The following is a 27,531-nucleotide window of genomic DNA, read 5'->3' as shown; positions in this document are numbered from 1 at the left end:
ACTGTAGTATCTTCTTGAATCACTGAGGATAGCTGTTATTTTAAGTTTTTAAGTAGTCTGTTTTATCCAAGTGTTTTACCCTATTTATTTATTTGTATGGGTCTCTGTTTTTCATTTCAGATACTTTCTTCAGATGTCTAGTGTTCCTAGGTAAATCTAGCTGGAAACTTTGATGCCACAGGTGAAACTTGTTGCAAGCTCAGTTTCACTATAATCTAATTAGGGTTTCAGGTCCTTCTTCTTGGTTGGTAAGAGTCCCCAAAGATGAATCTTCTAATACTCTGCCTGGAACATAAAGGCCTGTTTGTCTTCATTTGAAAACCCAGTAGGGAAAAAGATCTAGAGGTCTCATTTTCAGTATGTACATATTCATTTAATTCCTCTATTTTTCAGAATGGTATATCTTCTCTCAAATTAGTCAGGAAAGCAGTGCTACAAAGTCTGGACTATTTTCTCTTTCCCATGCATAAACTTCTAGTTTTCAACTGGATAGAGAAGAGGCAGTTGTCTAGTTGTACGATATCACAAAGGGAATAAAACAGCACCCTTTTCTTTATTTCTAGGAGATTTAAAATTGATATAATGTTATTATTTAATAAGGGTCATGTTCAAACTTCACCAGTTACCTCAATACTTTTCCTTACAGCAAAGTTATTTCTCCAATCTAGGATAACATGTTACATTTAGTTGTCATGTATCAGTCCTTCTTAGTCATTCATGTCACTGACATGACAAGCCTGGTGTTATATGAAATGTCTCCCAATTTAGGATTTCTGGTTGTTTCTTTCCGTCTTTTTCCTTCTGGTTAGATTAAGGTTATGAATTATTAGCAAGAATACTATATGAGGAGATGGGAGCAAGAGGTCCAAATAGAAGCCTCCATCAATCATCCTCACTGCAGGAACACCAAATTGAAAAACTATTCACACACAAAAAAGCACCTTCATAAGAATCAAAAATCAGCTTAAGCAGCAGTTCAGCCGCAGTCAGGTAGAGCACCAAGCAGTCTCTTGGGGTCCTTGATTCCAGGCCTTGACTCTTGGAAAGCAATTCTGGACCTGCCCTGAGTCAGAAGAAAGTCCACTGCCCTGAAGGGAGAGTCCTAGGCCTAGCAGCATCCACCACAAACTGACGGAAGAACCCTCCTGTGCCTTAAATAAACATCAGCAGTAGCCTGGCATTACTCGCCATGAGCTTGGGGTGGTAGTGGCCATGGTGAGAACTCCTTAGCTTGTGGAAAGGGGAGAGAAGACTGGGAAGAACTTCCTCTTCTGGCTCTGGTGCCAGCTCAGCCACAGTAGAACAGAGCATCAGATAGATTCCTAAGGTTCTCAACTCCAGGCCCTGGCTCCTGTTTGGCATCTCTAGATTCACCTGGAACCAAAGAACTCACCTCCCTGAAGAAAAGAACACAAGCTTGCCTGGCTTCATCACCTGTTGACAGTGGAGCCCTAGGGCCTTGAGCGAACATCATTGGTGGTAGCATAGAGGGAGAGACTGAGAGAACGTAAGGGAAGACAACAGGAGCCTTTGCCTGGTAATCCAGAGAATTCTTCCAGATCTTATCCAAGACCACCAAGACAATACTTCAACAAGTCTGCAAGAACCACAGCATTATTGGGCTATGAGTCCCCCGCTAATGCACATACAGATGCAGTGACTAAAAACTTGGATTACAACATTCAAGTCGTTTCAAATATTTGGAAACCCTTCCCAAGAAGGAGAGGTACAAACAAGCCTAGATTGTGAAGATTAAAATAAATACCAAATTCTTCAATGCCCAGACCTGATGAATGTCCACAAGCATCAAGGCCATCTAGGAAAACAAAACTTCACCAAAGGAACTAAATAAAGCACCAGTAAAGAATACTGGAGAGACAGAGATATGTGACCTTTCAGACAGAGAATTCAAAATAGCTATTTTGAGGAAGCTCAATGAAATTCAAGATAACAGAGAGAAGGAATTCACTATTCTATCAGATAAATTTAACAAGGGCATTAAAATAATTAAAAAGACTCAAACAAAATTCTGGAGTTGAAAAATGCAATTAACATACTGAAGAATGCATCAGAGTCTCTTAACAGCAGAAGTGATAAGCAGAAGAGAGAATTAGTGAGCCTAAAGACGGGGTATTTGAAAAAATACAGTCAGAAGAGACAAAAGAAAAAAGAATAAAAAACAAGGAACCATGCCTACATGATCTAGAAAATAACTCAAAAGGACAAATCTAAGAGTTGCTGGTCTCAAAGAGGAGGTAGAAAGATAGGGAAAGAAAGTTTATTCAAAGGGAAAAAAACAAGGAACTTCCCAAGCCCAAAGAAAGATATCAATATTCAAGTATAAAAAGGTTATAGAACACCAAGCAGATTTAACCCAAATATAAGACTACCTCAAGACATTTAATAATCAAACTACCAAAGGTAAAGGATAAAGGATCCTAAAAGTAGCAAGAAAGAAATAACATACAATGGAGCTCCAATACACTTGGCAGCAGATTTTTCAGTGGAAATTGCACATGCCAGGAGAGAGTGGCATGACATATTTAATGTACAAAAGAAAAAAAACTTTTATCCTATGTATTAGTTGTTCTCATGCTACTAATAAAGACATACCTGACAATGGGTAATTTAAAAAGGAAAGATTTAATTGACTCACAACTCAGCATGGCTGGGGAGGCCTCAGAAAACTTACAATCATGCCGGAAGGGGAAGCAAACATGTCCTTCTTCACATAATGGCAGGAAGAAGTGACAAGCAAAAGGGGAAAAAACCCTTATAAAACCATCACATTGCATGAGAACTCACTCACTATCATGAGATCAGCATAGAGGCAAACACCTCTATGATTCAGTTACCTCTCACCGGGTCACTCCCACAACACGTGGGGATTATGGGAACTACAATGCAAGATGAGACTTGGGTGGGGACACAGCCAAATCATATCATCCTAGAATAGAATACCCAGCGCAAATAGCTTTCAAACATGAAGGAGAAATAAAGACTTTACAAAATAAACAAAGCTAAGAAATTTCAACACCAGACCTCTCCTACAAAAAATGTCAATCAGAAAGAAAAGCATGTTAATGAGCAACAAGAAATCATCTGAAGGTAACAAACTCACTAGTAATAGTATATAAACAGAAGAATATAGAATATTGTAAAACTATAATTGTGCTGTAATATTTGTAAACTATTAATATGATGAGGAGAAAGACTAAAAGATAAACTGATCAAAAATAACTACAATAATCTTTCAAGACAGTAGAGTAAGATACAAATTGAAACAAGAAAACTTAAAAAGCAGAGGGGACAAAGTTAAAGTGTACAGTTTTTATTAGTTTTCTCTTCCTCTGTTTGTTTATGCAATCAGTGTTAAGTTGTCAGCAGTTTACAGTAATGGGTTATAAGATAGTATTTGCAAGCTTCATGGTAACCTCAAATGCAAAAACATACAATAGATACACACACACACACACAAAAGAATAAATTAAAACATAACCACCACAGAAAATCTCCTTCACTAAAAGGGAGACAGGAAGGAAGGAAAGAAGGAAGAGAAACCCACAAAACAATCATGAAACAACAAAATGTCAAGAGTAAGTCCTTATCAATAAAAACATTAAATGTAAATAGCATGAATTCTCTACTAAAAGACAAATTAGCTGATGAATTAAAAAACAAGACCCAACAATCTGTAAAGACTCGTATAGATGGAAAATAAAAGGATGGAAAAAGATATTTTATGCAAATGGAAATCAAAAAAGAGCAGGAGTAGCTATACTTACATCAGACAAAATAGATTTTAAGACAAAAACTATAAAAAGAGATAAAGGGCGGGCACGGTGGCTCATGCCTGTAATCCCAACACTTTGGGAGGCTGAGGTGGGCGGATCACGAGGTCAGAAGACAGAGACCATCCCAGCCAACATGGTGAAACCCCACCTCTACTAAAAATACAAAAATTAGCTGGGCATGGTGGCACGTGCCTGTAACCCCAGCTACTTGGGAGGCTGAGGCAGGAGAATTGCTTGAACCAGGGAGCCAGAGTTTGCAGTGAGCAGAGATCGCACCATAGCACTCCAGCCTGGTGAAGAAGCAAGACTCTGTCTCAAAAAAAAAAAAAAAAAAAAAAAAGGCCGGGCATGGTGGCTCACGCCTGTAATCCTAGCACTTTGAGAGGCCGAGGCGGGTGGATCACGAGGTCAGGAGATCGAGACCATCCTGGCTAACACGGTGAAACCCCGTCTCTACCGAAAATACAAAAAATTAGCCGGGCGTGGTGGTGGGTGCCTGTAGTCTCAGCTACTGGGGAGGCTGAGGCAGGAGAATGGCGTGAACCCGGGAGGCGGAGCTTGCAGTGAGCCCAGCTCATGCAGCTGCACTCCAGCCTGGGCGACACAGCGAGACTCCATCTCAAAAAAAAAAAAAAAAAAAAAAAAAAAAGAGATAAAGAAGGTCATTATATAATGATAGAGGGATCAATTCACCAAGAAGATATAAGAACTATAAATATATATCCACCCAACTCTGGAGCACTTACACATATAATGCAAATATTTAATTAGAGTTAAAGAGACAGACCCCAAAACAAAAATAACTGGAGGACAGGAGCCATGGCTCACGCCTGTAATCCCAGGTCTTTGGGAGGCCAAGGTGGGCACGTCACTCGAGCTCAGGAGTTCAAGACTAGCCTGCGCAACATGGAGAAATCTTGTCTCTACTATAAAATGCAAAAAAACTAGCCGTATTTAGTGGCGTGCACCTGTGGTCCCAGCTACTTGGGGGGCTGAGGTGGGAGGATCGCTTGAGCCTAGGAGGTGGAGGTTGCAGTGGGCCATGCCACTGCACTCCAACCTGGGTGACAGAGTAAGACCCCATCTTAAATAAATAAATAAATAATAAATAAATAAATGGAGACTTCAACATCCCACTTTAAGTACTGGAAAGAACATCCAGACAGAAAATCAACAAAGAAACACTGGACTTAATCTGCACTACAGACCAAATGGGCCTAATAGATATTTACAGAATATTTCATCAAACAGCTGCAGAATGCACATGCTTCTCCTTAAGCACATGGATCATTCTCAAGGACAGAGTATATGTTAGGCCACAAAACAACTCTTAAAAATTTCAAAACAGTTGAAATCATCTCGAGTATCTTCTCTGACCACAATGGAACAAAACTAGAAATCAAGAGCTAGAGGAATTTTGGAAACTACACAAACACATGGAAATTAATATGTTCCTTGAATGACCAGTGGGTCAATGAAGAACTTAAAAGGGAAACTGAAAAATTTCTTGAAACAAATGAAAATGGAAACACAATGTACCAAAACCTATGGGATACAGAGAAAGCAGTACAAGACAAAAATTTATAGCTAGAAGAGCCTACACTAAAAAAGTAGAAAAACTTCAAATGACCTAACAATGAAAGTTAAAGAATTACAAAAGCAAGAGAAAACCAAACCCAAAATTAGCAGGAGAAAAGAAATAATAAAAATCAAAGCAGAAACAAATGAAATTTGAAGAAAATAATATGAAGAAAATAATACAAAAGACTAAAAAAAAGAAAAGTTATTTTTAAAAGATACACATAATCAACAAACTTTTTGCCAGACTAAGAAAAAAGACAGAAGACCCAAACGCAAAAAATAAGACATGAAAAAGGAGACATTACAACTGATAACACAGAAATTCAAAAGACTGGAAAACCTACAAGAAATGGGTAAATTCCTAGACACATACAACCTACTGAGATTGAACCACAAAGAAATCCAAAACCTGAACAAACCAATAAGAGCAATATCGAAACCATAATAAAGTCTCCCAGCAAAGAAAAGCCCAGGACCCAACTGCTTCCCTGCTGAACTTTACCAAACATTTTGAGAATAACTCATATTAATCTTCCTCAAACTATTCCGAAAAATGGAGGAGGAGGGAATACTTTCAAACTCACTCTGGCAGGTCAGTATACCAAACCTTTGTCTGATACCAAAAGCAGACAAAGACACATTAAAAAAAAAAAAAAAAAAAAAAAAGAAAAGAAAAGAAAAAAAAGAAGAAGAAGAAGAAAAGAAAACTATAGGCCAGTATCCCTGATGAACACTGATGCAAAAATCCTCAACAAAATACTAGCAAACCAAATTCAACAACATATTAAAAAGATCATTCATCATGACTAAGTAGGATTTATCCTAGGGAGGCAAGGATGTTCAACATATGCAAATCATATCAACAGAATAATGACAAAAACTCTATGATCATTCAATTGCTGAGAAAATTCAATATCCCTTCATGATAAAAACCTTTAACACACTGGGTATAGAAGGAACATACCTCAACACAATAAAAGCCATACACAACAGACCCACAGCTAGTATTATATTTGCATTAGTTCATTTTCACACTGCTATAAAGAAATATTTGAGACCAGGTAATTTATTAAAAGAAGAGGTTTAATTGACTCACAGTTCTGCACGGCTGGGGTGCCTCAGGAAACTTATAATTACGGTGGAAGGGGAAGAGGCATGTCTTACATGGTGGCAGGCGAGAGAGGGTGTGTGTGAGCACAGGAAAAATTACTACTTATAAAACCATTAGATCTCATGAGAATTTACTCACTATCATGAGAACAGCATGGGGAAAACAACCCCCATAATCCAATTATTTCCTACTAGGTCTTTTCCTAAACACCTGGGGATTACAATTCAAGATGAGATATAGGTGAGGACACAAAGCCTAACCATACTGAATAGAGAAACACTGAAAGCCTTTCTTCTAAGATCTAAAACATGACAAGAATTCCCACTTTTACTATTGTTATTCAATATAATATTGGAAGTCCTAGTTAGAGCAATCAGACAATAGAAAGAAATGAAGGTCATCCAAACTGAAAAGGAAGAAGTCAAAGTATCCTTGTTTGTAGGCAACATAATCTTATATTTGGAAAAACCTAAAGGCTTCACCAAAAAACTATTAGAACTGATAAACAAATTCAGTAAAGTTGCAGGACACACAATCAACATACAAAATCAATAGCATTTCTATATGCCACCAGCAAACAATCTGAAAAAGAAATCAGGAAAGAAATCCCACTTACAATAGCGACAAATAAAACTAGGATTTAACTTAACTAAAGAAGTGAAAGACCTATATAATGAAAACTATATAACATTGATGCAAGAAAATGAAGAAGACACTGGCAAAAGGGAAGGATATTACATGTTCATGAATTGGAAGAATAAATATTGTTAAAAATGTCCATATTACCCAAAGCAATCTACAGATTCAATGCAATCTGTATCAAAATACCAATGACATCTTCACAGAAATAGAAAAAACAATCCTAAAATTATTATGGAACCATAAAAGACCCAGAATTGCTAAAGCTATCCTGAGCACAAAGAACAAAACTGGGGGAATCACATTACCTGGCATACGTTACACTATACAGTGATAGTAACCAAAACAGTATGGTACTGGCATAAAAACAGACACATAGGCCAATGGAATAGATTAGAGAATCCAGAAACAAATCCACACATCTACAGTGAACTCAATTTCAACAAAGGTATCAAGAACATACATTAGGGAAAGAACAGTCTCTTCAATAAACGGTGCTAGGAAAACTGGATATCCATATGTGGAGGAATGAAATGAGGCCCCCATCTCTCACCATAAACAGCAATCAAACCAAAATGAAGACTTTAAGACCTCAAACTATGAAATTTCTAAAGGAAAACATTCGGGAAACTCTCTAGGACACTGTATTGAGCAAAGATTTCTTGAGAAATACCCCACAAGCATAGGCAACCAAAGCAAAAATGGACAAATGGGGTCACATCAAGTTAAAAAGCTTCTGTACAGCAAAAGGAACAATCAACAAAGTGAAGGGACAACCCACAGACTGGGAGAACATATTTGCAAACTACCCATATGATAAGGGATTAATAACCAGAATATATAAGGAACTCAAACAACTCAATAGGAAAAATCTTATGAACAGATTAAAACGTGAGCAAAAGATCTGGATAGACATTTTCCAAAAGAAGACATGCAAATGGCAAACAGGTATATGAAAAGGTGCTCAACATCACTAATCATCATAGAAATGCAAACCAAAACTACAATGAGCTATCGTGTCACCCCAGTTAAAATGGCTTCTATCAAGAAGATGGGCAATAACAAATTCTGGTGAAAATGTGGAGAAAAGGGAACCCTTGTACACTTTTGGTGGCAATGTAAATTAGTACAACCACCATGGAGAAGAGTTTGGAGGTTCCTGAAAAAACTAAAAATGGAACTACCATATGATCTAGCAATTCTACTGCTAGGCATATATATATGTGTATATGTGTATATGTATATATATATTTATCCAAAGGAGAGGAAATCAGAATATTAAAGAGATATCTGTACTCCCATGTTTACTGCAGCACTGTTCACAATAGTGAAGACTTGGAAGCAACCTAAATGTCCACCAACAGATGAACTGATAAAGAAAATGTGGCATATACACACAGTGAAGTGCTATTTAGCCAAAAAGAAGAATGAGATCCTGTCATTTGCAACAACATGGATAGCACTAAAGGTCATTATTTTAAGTGAAATAAGGCAGGCACAGAAAGATAAACTTCACATGTTCTTACTCATTTGTGGGAGCTAAAAATTAAAACAGTAGAACTCATGGAAATAGAGAGTAGAAGGATGATTGCCAGAAGTCTGGGTGTTACAGGGAGTGGGAATGGTTAATGGACACAAAAATATAATTAGATAGAATGAATAAAATCTAGTATTTGATAGTACAACAGAGTGACTACAGTCAACAATAATTTATTGTATATTTCAAATAACTAAAAGAGTATAGTTAGATTGTTTATAATACAAGGAAAGGATAAATGCTTGAGGTGATAGATAACCCATTTACCTTGATGTGATTATTATGCATTGTATGCCTGCATCAAAATATCTCAAGAACCCTTTAAGTATACAACTACTAAGTACCCACAAAATCAAAAATTAAAAAGAGAATACTATGTGAATAATGTTTAATCCTCAGTGCATCATAGAAAGAAGCACACATAATATGAATCTGCCCTACTTAGTACTTCTGACCATCTAGTTAACGTGGAATCCGTCAGATCTGTCTACTAGAAAGGTCCCTTTTTCCCCTTTGTAATTGATAAGTAATCTGTAGGGAAATGCCTTTAGACCATGTCAACAGCCTGCTCCCTAACAGAGTTTGACTCAATGATTTTAGTATCGGCTGATAATTTTTTCCCAATTACCACTTGGATAGTGGTGATTTTCCAACTCTATTATTTCTTCTACATTTATTGATTAGCATCTAATTGCTTCTTAAACAGATTTTTAACTAGGTAATTGTTTTTAGTGTGAGCTTAAATTTCACTTTCAGAGTTTTCTGGCACTGCCAGTTACTGGGTATTCTGTGGTTCTGTGGTTTAAATTGGGTTACTTCTCAGGTTTCTCCTTTGCCAGATTAGGATTCATTCTTCTCAGTTTTGCTAAATCCATTACCACTTGTCCATCTGCTTTCTGGCCTCCAAAACATTATTGCTGGTTTGCATGCTTACATTTCTTTGACCTTGTGGGTTTACGCCTTTTAAAATAAATTCCTTCACTACCATTTTCATTAGACTTGAGAGTTAACTTATGTGTTTGACCCACCATCGTTACTTGAAAGCCCTTTATGCTTTCCTTGCTTTCAAACTTTATGTAAATGGTATATTGTATGAAATCTTCTGTAGGTTTTTTTTTTTTTTTTTGCTCAGTATCATTGCCTCTAAGATTTATCCATGTTAAAACATACAGCTCTAGTTCATTCTTTTTTAAGTAGTTTTTTTTTTTCATTCATTTTAATGAATGATGTTAAACAGGTATGAACACACTGCAATTTTCTCATTCATTTCCACTATATTACTAAAAGTGATATTGTGAAGTTTGGGGTGGGGAGTGGGAGGTCCATTTTACCATAAAAATATACATAAACTCTTTGCAATTTAAGTCAACAGGAAGTAGGATTCTATACATAAAATGGCAATTTTAAGACATTTTAATTCTGTAACTTATAAAATGAACCTAGTAATACTGGGCACAGATAACTCACTCCATGAATGCCAGTTATTTGGAGACAACACTGAAATGGGCCTGAAAAATTCGGAAATAAGATTCCTTTCTCAATGTTAAACTATAAGATCAACACATTATAAGCCACAGCAGAAATATGAAAAGGATAAAACAAAAAATAGCTGCAGGGCCAGTAACATCTGACCAGAGTATAACTACTTTCATAGCAAAGGAAATATGTCAACCAGAACAGAGAAGCAAAGAAAAAAATAGAATCATAGAGACAAATGCTGGCAATCCATAGTAACACTGTCCATGGGAATAGAAGACTTAACCAGCACCTGGTAATTTTTCTATTCCAATTCGTAAGGCTATTTCTAATACAGGGATAGAATTGAAAATTGTAGCTAATTCTCTTTAAATATTTCTATTGCTGGGGGTCAGACTATCCTTGTTATAAGGTGGATGCAACATGAAATTTTAAGCCTGAGGCAATTAAACATTTATTTTACTTAACTCCTCTTATTCTAATGTCATATTTTCCAAGCAGTCTCCTGGTTTTTTTTTTGTTTTTTGTTGTGTTTTGTTTTGTTTTTTACTGTGCCAATTTCATTTCTTACTGTAAATTAATACATGGGAATTGGCCACCATCTCAAATTCACATGCATTTTAGTCATTGTGATGTCCTTTAGGGCCAAGCAACCTTAGACATGAACAAAAGTGAGTCTTTGGAGCCCCCAGCCTAGATTTGAGAATATGGTCAAGTAAACAAGATACTATGATGTGTTGTCCTATCCAGCCATCCCATCCTTTTTTTAGACCACAGCAGCACCATCTCCAACTCCATTCTCTATTGGTTTCTAGAATCTCCTCTTTCTCTTTTATGAAGCGTGTATATTAAAAACGAAGTAGGCAGAGCTCTAATATTGTAACTTTTTTCTACTGCCTGTAAACCTATACTAAATCATATATTTTGTAAAAACTTGGTAATAAATGTAACCACTTGTTCAAACAAAAAACTTTACTCTGTTCCTATTTTGTTAGTATATATAAAAAAGAAGCAATATTTCAAAGTATTTGCTATAAGTGGCTTCTAACGGAATAGAGTTAGGACTAGAAAAAGTCCACCTCATTAGCTCTGTGAAATGTGAATTCACCTTATACAGCACTGAAGAACATGTGCTGAACTATTACCAGATGCTCCTCAACTTATGATGGGATTATATCCATATAAACCCATCACAAAATTGAAAATATCTTAAGTCAAAATGCGCTTGATACCCTTAACCTACCAAATATTATAGCTCAGCCTAACCTATCTTAAACGTGCTCAGAACACTTACATTGCTTACAGTTGGGCAAAATTATCTAACACAAAGCCTATTTAATAATAAAGTGTTAAATATCTCATGTAATTTATTGAATACTATATTGAAAGTAAACAACAGAATGGCTGTATGGGTATTCAGAAGTATAGTTTCTACTGAATGCATATTGCTTTTTCACCATCGTGAAGTTAAAAAATCCTAAGCTGAACTATCCTAAGTAAGGGACTGCCTGCATTGGTAACCTGCAGTTAAATGTGAATTCCTATGAACAAAATATAGACAACGATCAACTTGGAAATATGGTTACTTTCACAACATTATTTTCTAGTGGGCTGATAGAAATTCAAACCCATCTTACAGAAACCATGTAATTACATAGTATTGTGATTTTTAAGTCTATAATGGCCAATGAAACCAATAATGAATCAGGCTCTGTGTTAGGTGCTTATGACACACAAATGAGTAAGTTATAATCCCTGTGCCAAACAGCTAATAGTTAGAAATATGGACAAATAAAACACACAATTTTAATACTGAATTTAAAGGGTTGTACAGGAGTACACAGCAGTGTAGTTATACCAAGAAAGTAGTGATTAGCTCTATCAGTTAAGAAGTTGAGGAGAAAAAAAGGTGAGGAAAACAATCGAGGACTTAAAAGGGCATTTTAAAAGGAATTAAACGTAAGCAAGAGTATGCCAGTTGATGGGAGAAGGAGAAGACATTAAATTTACGAAAGAGCAGGGAGTTCCTTGAAGAGTAGGGTAGATAGAACAAGCCTAAGGAGGCAAAGCCAGAAAGTTGAGATGGACCCAAATCAGGAAGCCTTGCATAGTATGCCAAGGAGTTAGACCTACTGTTGGCCAGAGCTCCCAGAAAGTGTGACTAAAAAATGATCCCTTCAGTTTTCAATGTGGCCAGGAGAATTACTGTTTGATCATAGGGTAGGTATATGTTTGATTTTATAACAAACTGTCAGTTTTCAAACGTGATTGTATCATTTTCACCCCAACCAGCACTGTACAAAAGTTGTGGGTGCTCCAGTGATGGTGTTGCCAATCTTTTAAATTTAAGCCATTTTAATGGGTGTGTAATGGTATGTCATTGTGGTTCCACTGATTACTAGTGTTGTTAAGTATATTTTCATATACCTAAAATGTATCTTACAGAGTGCCTGTTCAAGATTTCTGCCCAATATTTATTAGCTTCTTTTTTATAACACTGAGTTGAGGTGTTCTTTATGTAGCCTGGAAACAATTCCTTTGTGAGATATATGTACTATGATTATTTTCTCTTAGTCTTTTGATTTCCTAATGTTCTCTTATAACTAGTATTACAATTTAATTCTGATTAAATCTGATTAGTCTCTATTTTTCCTTTACAGATTGTTCTGTCTCCTGTCTACCTCAAAACTGCAAAGATATTCCATTGTTTTTTTCTTCTAGAAGCACAATAGTTTGGCTTTTACATCTAGTCTATGATCCACCTTAAATTAATATTTGTGTATGATGTGAGGTAGGGATCATTTTTTTCCCTCTATGGATATTAAGTTATTCCAGAATCATTTGCTAAAAAGACTTTCCATTCCTAATTGTATTGTTTTGATGTCATTGTTAAAAACCAAATGGTTGAACAGCATCAACTTTTTGGACTTTTGTTCTTTTCCATTGATTTATTTATCCAGTATCCTAATGCCAGTATCATACTGTCTTGATAACTATAGTTTTAAAGTAATTCTTAAAGTCAGACAGTATTAGTTCTTTAATTTTCATCTCCTTTTTCATGGCTGCTTTCAGCTATTCTAGGTCTTTTACATTTCCAAATACATTTTCAAATCAGCATGTTGATTTCTACCAGAAAGTCTGATGTGGTTTTAACTGGATATTTATTTTATTAAATCTATAAATCAGTGGTTCACAAAATGTGGGCTATGAACCATCAGCATCAGCATTATCCAGGAACATGTTATAAATGCAAATATTCACACCTACCCCAAAACCAGTGGATCAAAAACTCTAAAGCTTGGGGTCCAGCAATCTGTGTTTTAACAAGTCTTTCAGGTGATGCAGATGCAAAATAAAAGCATAAGAACTACTGTGGATCAGTTTGGGAAGAATGAATACATTAGCAATATTGTACATTCCAATCCATGAACAGATACTTCTCCCCATTTATTTTGGTCTTATTTAATTTATCTTACTAACATTTTGTAGTTTTGAGTACACAGATCTTGCACATGTTTTAATAGTATTCTAATACATAGAATACTAAATTCCATAGTATTCTATGTTTTCTAATACTGTTGTAAATGGCATTCTAATGGCTGCTGGCTAATCTTTAGCCATAATATATATGAGATATGGAAGGAAGTTTATTTGGAGTTGGGTATTCACTAAAAGATCTGAAAAAAAAAAATTTAGTTTCTGGATCCAGCTGTCAATTTGGAAGGAAGATAGTGGACAGGGGAACATGATGAAGTGCACCAGGAACATAAGATCAGCAAAATCTAAACAGTGGCAAACTCTACAGGCCAACTAGGTTGGGTTTTTTAACACATAAATTTGTAAGGAAGTAAAAGGGATGGAAGAGGATAGACTGAAAGATTTAAAACAAATATGAAGTTTTTACAAAATGGACAAGTCTAAACTATAATGTATATTTCAATGAAAAAACTATTTAAAATGAGAGGAAATGATTACTATAAAAGTTGGGTTAAGGTTTGCTTTTGTCAGGAGAGAGAAGTTGTGATTAGGATGGGATAAATGGGGCTGAAGTAGATGGCAAAGTTCTACTTCTTGACCTGGGTGGAATTTGCCTTATAATTTCACAGCTTAATAACTATATAAGCTATTTTTTTGTTATGGTTTGTAAATATATGTTTTGCTTTACATTAAGAAAATTTTTTTCCTCTTAATATGATGTATCTAGAATTTGGACTTGAAGAGTGTAAAAGTTACAGTTGTAAGAACTGTGTTTGATAAAAACTAAAGTGTGCCTAATGAAGTGGTTGTTCACTTGAGGCAGGGATACTAGTGTGGATAAAGTCAAAGAACTGGGCAGCTAAAATTTGGGAAGGCATTGAAAGGAGAAGACCATATGGCAGATTCTAATCTCAGCCATCAGTATGGTAGACTGTCTTGGATGTTGGCAAACAAAATGATAGTCAGGTACAGAGAAATATACATGGCTTACAAAGGTTCTCCACTCTCTTGGGCCCACAAACAAAGACTATTTGGGGAAGCAAGAAGCAGTTGAACTCTCTTTCTGTGGGGCATGGGAAAGTGAGCACAACTTACTTCAAGGAAAAAAAGGAACTCACTATCTTGCAGGCACAGACAGATTTCAGTTGAGGTTATGTGGTAGAGAAAGTTCCCAGGAAAATATTAATCATGAATGGTAATTTGCTAACAAAGAAACAGAAATTCCTGAAACACAATGGAAAGGGCCAAGAGGAAGGAAGAGAGAGAGAGAGAGAGAGAGAGAGAGAGTGTGTGTGTGTGTGTGTGTGTGTGTGTGTATTAGGGAGGGTACAAAGCAGCATAAAGAACAATGTGATTAACAGTACACTAAAAGGGAGGCAACAAAAGAGGGCTCATTTTGGATAATCAAAATTAACAAGAGTGAGCTCAGGGATGGAAGGACTTGGTGTGTTCTGGCTAGAGATTGTTTGAGGTGCTGAAATTACCTAAAATTTACAGACGTCGTGCCTGAGGCCCAACTATTGCAATTGCCTCCATTAATCACTTTGCACATTAATATTTCTATGAAGAAGGCTTTCAAAGTTCTGAGGATGGAGGAAGCAAGTGATAACAGTAGCTCTTATTATGACCAAGAGAAGGAGAAACAGAAAGCTCTTCAATCCATCCTTCACTGTAAACTATTGGGCATACTTCTGAATCCTGGATCACATTGCCTTTTATTTTTTTCCCCCAAAACAGCTTTTATTCCAAATTTTATCAGTGTTGGAAAGAAGGATCTGAGAAAAGCAGGCCAAGGCAGAAGCAATATACAAAGCTAGAAACGGGTCAAGAGATGTACTCAGTCAGACGCTGGCCGAATGAACATTGATGGGTTCAGTATATGACAAATGTATGGAGCAAGTAAAGATAAGCATGCCAGTTGAGGTATCATCATGATTCTGCTCTAGAGCACTCCACCTCCCAACAAATGGGGACTGAGTATTGGAGCCCATTTATGTTGTCATCAGGGTTTGTAGTAGTGAGGGAATAGGCAACAGAAAAGAGGAGGGAAGTCCTAAATAGTAGAAGAAAGGGAATGCCTCTAGAAAAATAGTAAACAAGGCAGTATACTAATGCATTTAGAGACTCTCCTTTTATGAAATTACTTCTTATAAAATAACTTTAGAGATCTTTATGTATTTTTAAAATTAAAATTATAAAATAATTTTTATAAAATAATCTATATAAAAATTATGTTGTAAAACACATATACCATAGCATTTCTATGTTTTTTTATTGTTTACCACTGACTACCCATTTTTAAGTTTTAAATAAAAATTCAACTAATAATTACTGTTATAAAATACTTGCTAATTCTGTGTTTCTTTGGATACTTGATGGATTTAAATATATAATATTAAGGAAAACATAAGAGCATGATTTGGATAGGTCAAAGAGATTCAGTGTTTCTCAAACTTTTCCACAAAAGTTTGAGTATTGGCACAGAGAACTCCCAGGACCCAGGGGAAATGACCTGGTGCAAGCTGCTCCAAGTCCAGACTTTCTAAAAAGTGTTTTAAATTTTTATTTTTCCACTTTAAAATTTATACAAATTTTGTTATATTCCATAATATGAGCATTTATTTTATCATATATTATTTTATTAATAATATAGGTTTATATATTAATTTATTATAAAATGTTTTAAGTTATTTTCTATGGAATAAAATCAACACTTTGGGAAAATACATCATAGTTTTTCTGAAGTTTCATGTATCCTTGGGAATATATACTCCTAAATTATATCTTCCTTGTGTAGTCTTACCTCCATAGTAGGTGGAGTCTTTCTTGTTCTTCTAATCCAAGCTAGAAAGAAAAATAGTATTTAAATGTCAGTTTCCCATAATTTGTCCAAACATTTTAATCATTCATCCATAAAACAAATTTTTTTGAGTACCTACTCTATATTATTTTAGGTACCAGAGATACAGCAGAGAATAAAACAGATCAAGTCCCTTCTCTACTGTAGCACATGTACTACTGAAGGGGTTACAGAAAATAAACACACAAACATATGTTTGGTGGTGATATGTGTCACGATGAGAATATAATAGTGTAGAGAAGATAAAGAGGGGACAATTTCATATCTTTAAAATCATACCTCCTAATTATCTAAATTCAACTAGGTATATTTATGGCATGCAAGCCAAACCAAAATACAGCAAACTTCAAGGCAATATCAAAATTATATTATTCTGGAAATTTGAATTAGTTATTGTTCAATTCCTTAGAAAAGTTTTCATTTATAGAGATTTCTTTTCTGATTTGCTCCAGCAAACAGCTACTCAATGGTTGAAAAATATCATCAGGCCTTAGCTCTAACACTTGGGAGATGGGCTGCAGAGATAGAGCCCACATTTGTTAAGTGGTTGTTGGGAACTGGGTACTGTGCTGGATGCTTTGCAGCAATGGGAAGGGAGTGGGGCAGCTGCCTCTAGGGAAGTTATCAGAATCACATGGAAGACAGTATAGTATAGTGCTTATGAGAACGATTCTAAAGTCAGATTTTCTGGATTTAAATCCCAGCTTCATCACTTACTGTCAATGTCACCTGAAGCAACTTATTTAATTTTGTAAGCATCAGGCTTCCCATCTATAAAATGGAAATTATAAAAGTATCTACACTTCAGGGTTGTTGTGAAAATTATATGAGATAATGTATATAAATGCTTACCCTGAAGCCTGGCACATAAATCTAAGTTATTAATATAAGTATTATTATTCAATAAACCTTTTAAAAATAAGACTCAAAAAAACAAAAGATCAATAATATCTGCTTAGCCTACAATGTTATATAGGAGATTGTGAGAAAATATACTATAGGGAATATGATCTTGAAGGCCGTTGTTTTATCATTTTAGTTGATTCACTCTTCACTACAAAATTGAAGAAATAGAAACAAAATGACTTCCCCAAGTTTATACATTAAATAGTAATGGTTGTATTTGAATTCAGATCTGACACTGTCTCTGGCTCTAAAAACCATCCATGCTCAACTAAGCAGTCTTTCAAAGTTTGTGAACAACATGCAAAGAACATTAAACCAGAAAGAGGAGGCCAGGCTAGGTGTGACCCTAACTACATGTTAGAAAAATAAGAACTATTGATCCCAGTTTAGAGATTTGGAAACTGAGGCCCAGAGAGATTAAGAAACTTTCCTAATGCCATATAATTAGCGACTGGGAAATAAACCCTGGTTGAACTGGCTCTAAAGTCTTAGCTTTATCCATCTACCAGCCACTCTCTCGTGACTATCTCTAACAGCTGGCCTTATTCATCTAGGCACAGACTGTCAGTGACTTACAACAGTTTGACTTAGGATTTTCAACATTATCATGGTGTGAAACCATTCTGTTTTTCATTTCAGTACTTATTCAATGAATTACATAAGTTATTCAAAACTTTATTATAAAATAAGCTTTGTGTTAGATGATTTTGCCCAACTATAGGTTAATGTAAGTGTTCTGAACACATTTAAAGTAGGCTAGGCTAAGCTATGATGTTGAGTAGTCTAGGTGTATTAAATGCATTTTCTACATGATGATATTTTCAACATATGATAGGCTTATTGGGACATAACCTCATCGTAAACCAAGGATCATCTGTAATAGCACCAGGACCTGTCTTCATAAAAAGCCCAGCACTGAATGGTTTGTGGGGGTGGAAACAGCAACATTCACCTGCAGGCTTGGGATCAGTCATTTCCCCCTGCTCTATTGTCTCTTGCACTTATCCCTCACATGTATCTCCAATGTTCTCCATTCTCTACTACCATTTCTGAACTTCTATCCTTGTTATTCTTTCTGCATTCTCTTTCTTTCTTTTCTTTCTTTTCCTTCTTTCCCTCCCTTCCTTCCTTCCTTCCTTCCTTCCTTCCTTCCTTCCTTCCTTCCTTCCTTCCTTCCTTCCTTCCTTCCTTCCTTCCTTCCTTCCTTCCTCTCTCTCTCTCTCTCTTTCTTTCTCTCTTTCTTTCTTTCTTTCAACAGTCTCGCTCTGCTACCCAGGCTGTAGTGCAGTGGTGTGATCTCACGTCACTGCAACTTCTGTCTCCCAGATTCAAGTGATTCTCCGGCCTCAGTCTCCCAAGTAGCTGAGATTACAAGTGCTCGCCACCATGCCCAGCTAATTTTTGTATTTTTCGTAGAGATGGTGTTTCACCATCTTGGCCACACTGGTCTTGAACTCCTGACCTTCAGTGATCTGCCCACCTTGGCCTCCCAAAGTGCTGGAATTATAGGCGTGAGCCATTGCACCCAGCCTGCATTCTGTTTCTATTAGTTTCTACTCCTATTTGGCCTATTTCTAGCCAAAACTTGTACAGATTTCTTTTATGCTTTTTTTTTTTTTTTTTTTTTTTTTTGAGATGGAGTCTTGCTCTGTTGCCAGGCTGGAGTGCAGTGGTGCAATCTCAGCTCACTGCAACCTCTGACTCCCTGGTTCAAGTGATTCTCCTGTCTCAGCTTCCCAAGTGGCTGGGACTACAAGCATGTGCCACCATGCCCAGTTAATTTTTGTATTTTTAGTAGAGATGGGGTTTCACCATGTTGGCCAGAATGGTCTCAATCTCTTGACCTCGTGATCTGCTCGCCTTGGCCTCCCAAAGTCCTGGGATTACAGGCATGAGCCACAGCACCTGGGCAACTTGAACAGATTTTATCTCCCTTGTGAGTCTGTAAGGTTGTCAAAGGCAGGAGGTACCCATGGGAGATTTATTTTTCTGTCATTGTAAGTACCTACTCTTTGGGGGTATTTACTCTTTTAAATGCTTTAAAAGAGTTGGTACTTTAAAAATTATTGAATGAATATTTCTTCTGAAAAATATTTGTTCTATCAGGATTTTGATCTTTATTAGAAAATCCAGCTTAGCAATACCACAATTACTCTGTGTAGTCAAGGAAATAAGTGACTTTGGGAATTTTTCAATTGCCTCTTTATGGCCCAAATTAAAGTTACTTAGATTCAGGCCAAGATGGCCAACTAGAAGCAGCTAGGGTACGTGGCTGTCATGGAGAGCAACCAAAGGGGCAAGTAAATATAGCACCTTCTACTGAAACATCCAGGTACTCTCATTGGGCTTAATCAAGGAAACAACTCGACCCCTGGAAAATGAAGAAAAGCAAGATAGCACAATGGCCCATGCTGGAGTGACATGGAGCCAGGGGAACCTCCCCCACCTGGGGAAGTGGTGAGTATTGTAACATGTGACCCTGGGAAACCATGCTTCTCCCATGGATCTTTGCAACCCTGAGTCAGGAGATCTCCTCCTAAACCCACTCCACCAGGGTCTTCAGTCTGACACACGGAGCAGTGTGGACTCTTGGCAGAGCAGCCATTCAGGCATGTGCAGATGCGCAGGAGCTTTACATACTTAGGCTCCAGGCTTCTTGGCAAGAGTGACTGCAGCTCTGTGAGGGAAGGAGGTTGGACCTCTGTACATACCCCTAGGAAGAAGGCTGAATTGAGAAGGCTGAGGAGTGATGGTCCGCGGGCTCCACTTCCACAGGGCCTCACAGGACAAGATCCACTGGCTTAGAATTCCAGTCAACCACTGACAACAGTGTCGCCCCACCTGGGACAGAGTTCTTTGGAGGAGGGAAGGGCCACCATCTTTGCTGTTTGGATAACTCAGCAGTTCCAACCTGTGAGTTTTGGAGAGTCCAAACCGACCAGAAACAAAATGGATCCCCCAGCACAGCACAGTTGTTCTACCAAAATGAGGCCAGGCTGTTTCTTTAAAGTGGGCCCCCGATCTGTTCCTCCTCACTGAGCAGGACCTCCACATTGGGGCCTCCAGTCACCCCTGCCCATGTTCTCAGGCTGACAGATTTGAGAACTTCCTGGGACCACTCCCAGAGAGAGAGACAGGCCGCCATCTTTGCTGTTTGGGTGACATAGACATTCCAGCCATCAGGCTTTGGAGAATCCAAGTTGACCAGTGGTGGAAGCAGTATCCCAGCACAGCACATCTGCTCTATGAAAGCATATCTAAGAGGTTCCAAGATGGCTGAATACGAACAGCTCCAGTCTATAGCTCCCAGCATGAGTGACGCAGAAGACAGGTGATTTCTGCATTTCCAACTGAGGTACCAGGTTCATTTCACTGGGGCTTGTCAGACAGTGGGGGCAGGACAGTGGGTGCAGTCCACTGAGTGAGAGCTGAAGCAGGGCAAGGCATCGCCTCACCCGGGAAGTGCAAGTGGACAGGAAATACCCTTTCCTAGCCAAGGGAAGTTGTGACAGACAGCATCTGGAAAATCGGGTCACTCCCACCCTAATACTGTGCTTTTCCAAGGTCTTAGAAAACAGCACACCAGAATATTATATCCTGCACCTGGCCCGGAGGGTCCCATGCCCACGGAGCCTCACTCATTGCTAGCACAGCAGTCTGGGATCAAACTGCAAGGCAGCAGTGAGGCTGCGGGAGGGGTGCCCGCCATTGCTGAGGCTTGAGTAGGTAAACAAAGTGGCCAAGAAGCTCGAACAGGGTGGAGCCCGCTGCAGCTCAAGGAGGCCTGCCTGCCTCTGTTGACTCCACCTCTGGGGGCAGGGCATAGCTGAACAAAAGGCATCAGAAACTTCTGCAGACTTAAATGTCCCTGGTTGACAGCTTTCAAGAGAGTAGTGGTTCTCCCAGCACAGAGTTTGAGATCTGAGAACTGACAGACTGCCTTTTCAAGTGGGTCCCTGACCCCCAAGTAGCCTAACTGGGAGGCACCTCCCAGTAGGGGCCGACTGACACCTCACATGGCTGGGTGACCCTCTGAGACAAAGCTCCCAGAGGAACGGTCAGGCAGCATTTGCTGTTCTGCCATATTCGCTGCTCTGCAGCCTCTGCTGGTGATACTCAGGCAAACAGGGTGTGGAGTGGACCTCCAGCAAACTCCAATAGACCTGCAGCTGAGGGTCCTGACTGTTAGAAAGAAAACTAATAAACAGAAAGGACATCCACACCAAAACCCCATCTGTACATCACCATCATCAAACACCAAAGGTAGATAAAACCACAAAGATGGGGAGAAACCAGAGCAGAAAAGCTGAAAATTCTAAAAATCAGAGTGACTCTTCTCCTCCAAAGGAACACAGCTCCTCACGAGTAATGGAACAAAGCTGGATGGAGAATGACTTTGATGAGTTGACAGAAGAAGGCTTCAGACGGTCAAACTTCTTCGAGCTAAAGGAAGATGTCCGAACCCATTGCAAGGAAGCTAAAAGCCTTGAAAAAAGATTAGACAAAAGGCTAACTAGAATAACCAGTGTAGAGAAGTCCTTAAATGACCTGATGGAGCAGAAAACCATGGCACGAGAACTACGTGACGCAGGCACAAGCTTCAGTAGCCAATTTGACCAACTCGAAGAGAGGGTATTAGTGACTGAAGATCAAATGAATGAAATGAAGTGAGAAGATAAGTTTAGAGTAAAAAGAAACGAACAAAGCCTCCAAGAAACATGGGACTATGTGAAAAGACCAAATCTACGTCCGATTGGTGTACCTGAAAGTGACGGGGAGAATGGAACCAAGTTGGAAAACACTCTTCAGGACATTATCCAGAACTTCCCCAACCTAGCAAGGCACACCAGCATCCAAACTCAGGAAATACAGAGAACGCTACAAAGATACTCCTTGAGAAGAGCGACTCTAAGACACTTAATTGTCAGATTCACCAAAGTTGAAATGAAGGAAAAAATGTTAAGGGTAGCCAGAGAAAAAGGTTGGGTTACCCACAAAGAGAAGCTCATCAGACTAATAGTGGCTCTCTCAACAGAAACTCTAGAAGCCAGAGGAGAGTGGGGGCCAATATTCAGCATTTTTAAAGAAAAGAATTTTCAACCCAGAATTTCATATCCAGCCAAACTAAGTTTCATAAGTGAAGGAGAAATAAAATCCTTTACAGAGAAGCAAATGCTGAGAGATTTTGTCACCACCAGGCCTGCCCTACAAGAGCTCCTAAGGAAGCACTAAACATGGAAAGGAAAAACCGCCACCAGCCACTGCAAAAACATGCCAAATTGTAAAGACCATCGATGCTAGGAGGAAACTGCATCAACTAACGAGCAAAATAACCAGCTAACATCATAATGACAGGTTCAAGTTCACACATAACAATATTAACCTTAAATGTAAATGGACTAAATGGTCCAATTAAAAGACACTGACTGGCAAATTGGATAAAGAGTCAAGACTCATCAGTTTGCTGTATTCAGGAGACCCATCTCACATGCAGAGACACACGTAGGCTCAAAATAAAGGGATGGAGGAAGATCTACCAAGCAAATGGAAAACAAACAAACAAAAAAAGCAGGGGTTGCAATCCTAGTCTCTGATAAAAGAGACTTTAAACCATTAAAGATCAAAAGAGACAAGGCCATTACATAATGGTAAAGGGATCCATTCAACAAGAAGAGCTAACTATCCTTATATATCCATATATATGCACCCAATACAGGAGCACACAGATTCATAAAGCCAGTCCTTAGAGACCTAAAAAGAGACTTAGACGCCCACACAATAATAATGGGAAACTTTAACACCCCATTGTCAACATTAGACAGATCAATGAGACAGAAAGTTAACAAGGTTATCCAGGAATTGAACTCAGCTCTGCACCAACCAGACCTAATAGACATCTACAGAACTCTCCACCCCAAATCAACAGAATATAGATTCTTCTAAGCACCACATCGCACTTATTCCAAAATTGGCCAGATAGTTGGAAGTAAAGCACTCCTCAGCAAATGTAAAAGAACACAAATTATAACAAACTGTCCCTCAGACAACAGTGTAATCAAACTAGAACTCAGGATTAAAAAACTCACTCAAAACCGCTCAACTATATGGAAACTGAACAACCTGATCCTAAATGACTACTGGGTACATAACAAAATGAAGGCAGAAATAAAGATGTTCTTTGAAACCAATGAGAACAAAGACAAAATATACCAGAATCTTTGGAACACATTTAAAGCAATGTGTAGTGGGAAATTTATAGCACTAAATGCCCACAAGAGAAAGCAGGAAAGATCTAAAATTGACACCCTAACATCACAATGTAAAGAACTAGAGAAGCAAGAGCAAACACATTCAATAGCTAGCAGAAGGCAAGAAATAACTAAGATCAGAGCAGAACTGAAGGAGACAGAGACACAAAAAACCCTTCAAAAACATCAATGAATCCAGGAGCTGGTTTTTTGAAAAGATCAACAAAACTGATAGACTGCTAGTAAGACTAATAAAGAAGAAAAGAGAGAAGAATCAAATAGACGCAATAAAAAATGATAAAGGGGATATCACCACCGACCCCACAGAAATACAAACTACCATCAGAGAATACTATAAACACCTCTATGCAAATAAACTAGAAAACCTAGAAGAAATGGATAATTTCCTGGACACTTACACTCTCCCAAGACTAAACCAGGAAGAAGTTGTATCCCTGAATAGACCAATAGCAGGCTCTGAAATTGAGGCAATAATTAATAGCCTACCAACCAAAAAAAGTCCAGGACCAGATGGATTCACAGCCGAATTCTACCAGAGGTACAAGGAGGAGCTGGTACCATTCCTTCTGAAACGATTCCAATCAATAGAAAAAGAGAGAATCCTCCCTAACTCATTTTATGAGGCCAGCATCATCCTGATACCAAAGTCTAGCAGAGACACAACAAAAAACAATTTTAGACCAATATCCCTGATGAACATCGATGCAAAAATCCTCAATAAAATACTGGCAAACCGGATCCAGCAGCAATCAAAAAGCTTATCCGCCATATCAAGTGGGCTTCATCCCTGGGATGCAAGGCTGGTTCAACATACGCAAATCAATAAACATAATCCAGCATATAAACAGAACCAAAGACAAGAACCACATGATTATCTCAATAGATGCAGAAAAGGCTTTTGACAAAATTCAACAGCCCTTCATGCTAAAAACTCTCAATAAATTCGGTATTGATGGAATGTATCTCAAAATAATAAGAGCTATTTATGACAAACCCACAGCCAATATCATGCTGAATGGGCAAATACTGGAAAAATTCCCTTTGAAAACTGGCACAAGACAGGGATGCCCTCTCTCACCACTCCTATTCAATATAGTGTTGGAAGTTCTGGCCAGGGCAATCAGGCAAGAGAAAGACATAAAGGGTATTCGTTTAGGAAAAGAAGAAGTCAAATTGTCCCTGTTTGCAGATGACATGATTGTATATTTAGAAAACCCCATTGTCTCAGCCCAAAATCTCCTTAAGCTGATAAGCAACTTCAGCAAAGTCTCAGGATACAAAATCAATGCACAAAAATCACAAGCATTCCTATACACCAATAACAGACAAACAGAAAGCCAAATCATGAGTGAACTCCCATTCACAATTGCTTCAAAGAGAATAAAATACCTAGGAATCCAACGTACAAGGGGTGTGAAGGACCTTTTCAAGGAGAACTACAAACAACTGCACAACAAAATAAAAGAGGACACAAAGAAATGGAAGAACATTCCATGCTCATGGATAGGAAGAATCAATATCATGAAAATGGCCATACTGCTCAAGGTAATTTATAGATTCAATGCCATCCCCATCAAACTACCAATGACTGTTTGCACAGAATTAGAAAAACTACTTTAAAGTTCGTATGGAACCAAAAAAGAGCCCACATTGCCAAGACAATCCTAAGCCAGAAGAACAAAGCTAGAGGCATCACGCTACCTGACTTCAAACTATACTACAAGGCTACAGTAACCAAAACAGCATGGTACTGGTACCAAAACAGAGATATAGACCAATGGAACAGAACAGAGGCCTCAGAAATCACACCACACATCTACAACCATCTAATCTTTGACAAACCTGACAAAAACAAGAAATAGGGAAAGGATTCCCTATTTAATAAACAGTGCTGGGAAAACTGGCCAGCCATATTAGAAAGCTGAAACTGGATCCCTTCTTTACACCTTATACAAAAATTAATTCAAGATGCATTAAAGACTTAAATGTTAGACCTAAAACCATAAAAACTCTAGAATAAAACCTAGGCAATACTATTCAGGACATAGGCATGGGCAATGACTTCATGTCTAAAACACCAAAAGCAATGGCAACAAAAGCCAAAATTGACAAATGGGATCTAATTAAACTAAAGAGCTTCTGCACATCAAAAGAAACTATCATCACAGTGAACAGGCAACCTACAGAATCAAAGCAAATTTCTGCAATCTACCCATCTGACAAAGGGCTAATATCCAGAATCTACAAAGAACTCAAACAAATTTACAAGAAAAAACCAAAAAACACCACCAAAAAAGTAGGCAAAGGATATGAACAGACACTTCTCAAAAGAAGACATTTATGCAGCCAACAGACACATGAAAAAATGCTCGTCATCACTCACCATCAGAGAAATGCAAATCAAAACCACAATGAGATAGCATCTCACACCAGTTAGAATGGCCATCATTAAAAAGTCAGGAAACAACAGGTGCTGGAGAGGATGTGGAGAAATAAGAATGCTTTTACACTGTTGGTGGGACTGTAAACTAGTTCAACCATTGTGGAAGACAGTGTGGCGATTCCTCAAGGATCTAGAACTAGAAATGCCATTTGACCCAGCCATCCCATTACTGGGTATATACTCAAAGGATTATAAATCATGCTGCTATAAAGACACATGCACACATATGTTTATTATGGCACTATTCACAAGAGCAAAGACTTGGAACCAACCCAAATGTCCATCAATGATAGACTGGATTAAGAAAATGTGGCACATATACACCATGGAATACTATGCAGCCATAAAAAAGGATGAGTTCATGTCCTTTGTAGGGACATGGATGCAGCTGGAAACCGTCATTCTGAGCAAACTATCGCAAGGACAGAAAATCAAACACCGCATGTTCTCACTCATAGGTGGGAACTGAACAATGAGAACACTTGGACACAGGAAGGGGAACATCACACACTGGGGCCTGTTGTGGGGTTGGGGGCGGGGGGAGGGATAGTATTAGGAGATATACTTAATGTAAATGACGAGTTAATGGGTGCAGCACACCAACATGGCACATGTATACATATGTAAAAAACCTGCACATTGTGCACATGTACCCTAGAACTTAAAGTATAATAGAAAGAAAGAAAGAAAGAAAGAAAGAAAGAAAGAAAGAAAGAAAGAAAGAAAGCAAGCAAGCAAGCAAGCAAGCAAGCAAGCATAGCTAGACTCCTTCTTTAAGCAGGTCTCCGATCCTATTCCTCCTAAATGGGTGAGTCCTCCCAAGTGGGGTCTCTAACCTCCTCCTACAAGTGTATTCAGGCTGGTGACAGGTCTGTACCTCCTTGGAAAGGAGCTCCCAGAGAAAGGCGCAGGCTGCCATCTTTGCTGTTTCTCAGCCTTCATTGGTGATGCCTATAAGTACTGGAAAATTCAAGGTGACTAGGGACTGGAGTGGAACCCCAGAAAACTGCAGTAGCCCTGTGGAAAACTGACCAGGCTATTAAAAGAAATAAACAAATTAAAAAATAAAAAACCCATCCAAAGGTCAGAACTTCAAAGATCAGACGTAGATAAGTCCATAAAGATTAGGAAGAATCAGTGCAAGAACATTGAAAACTCAAAAAGCCAGAGTGGCCTCTGTCCTCCAAACGACCGCATCACCTCCCCAGAAAGCGCTCAGAATGGGGGCTGAAGCTGAGATGGCTGAAATGACAGAGGTAGAATTCAGCACATGGATAAAAACAAACTTCACTGAGCTAATGAGCATGTGTAACCCAATGCAAAGAAGCTAAAAATCGTGATGCAACATTGCAGAGGCTGATGGACAAAACAGTCAGCATAGAGAAGAATGTAACCAACATGATAGAGCTGAAAAACACAATACAAGAATTTCATAATG

The 27,531-nt window shown here is 38.1% G+C and overlaps 1 protein-coding gene across 2 annotated transcripts in view; it reads right to left on the bottom strand.

The window, feature by feature from the left end:
* The window catches only part of NDUFAF2 (NADH:ubiquinone oxidoreductase complex assembly factor 2), a 197,579-nt gene that overhangs the window by 32,578 nt on the left and 137,470 nt on the right, over window positions 1-27,531 (bottom strand). For both annotated transcript variants that reach the window (XM_078003710.1, NM_001266244.1), the window contains one exon: window positions 16,419-16,459. In XM_078003710.1, coding sequence (XP_077859836.1) covers window positions 16,419-16,459 — 41 coding nt within the window. The remainder of the gene's footprint in view (window positions 1-16,418; window positions 16,460-27,531) is intronic.

Source organism: Macaca mulatta, chromosome 6 (assembly GCF_049350105.2).
Source record: "Macaca mulatta isolate MMU2019108-1 chromosome 6, T2T-MMU8v2.0, whole genome shotgun sequence".
Lineage (NCBI taxonomy): Eukaryota > Metazoa > Chordata > Mammalia > Primates > Cercopithecidae > Macaca > Macaca mulatta.
This window is presented reverse-complemented; position numbering and strand designations above follow the sequence as displayed.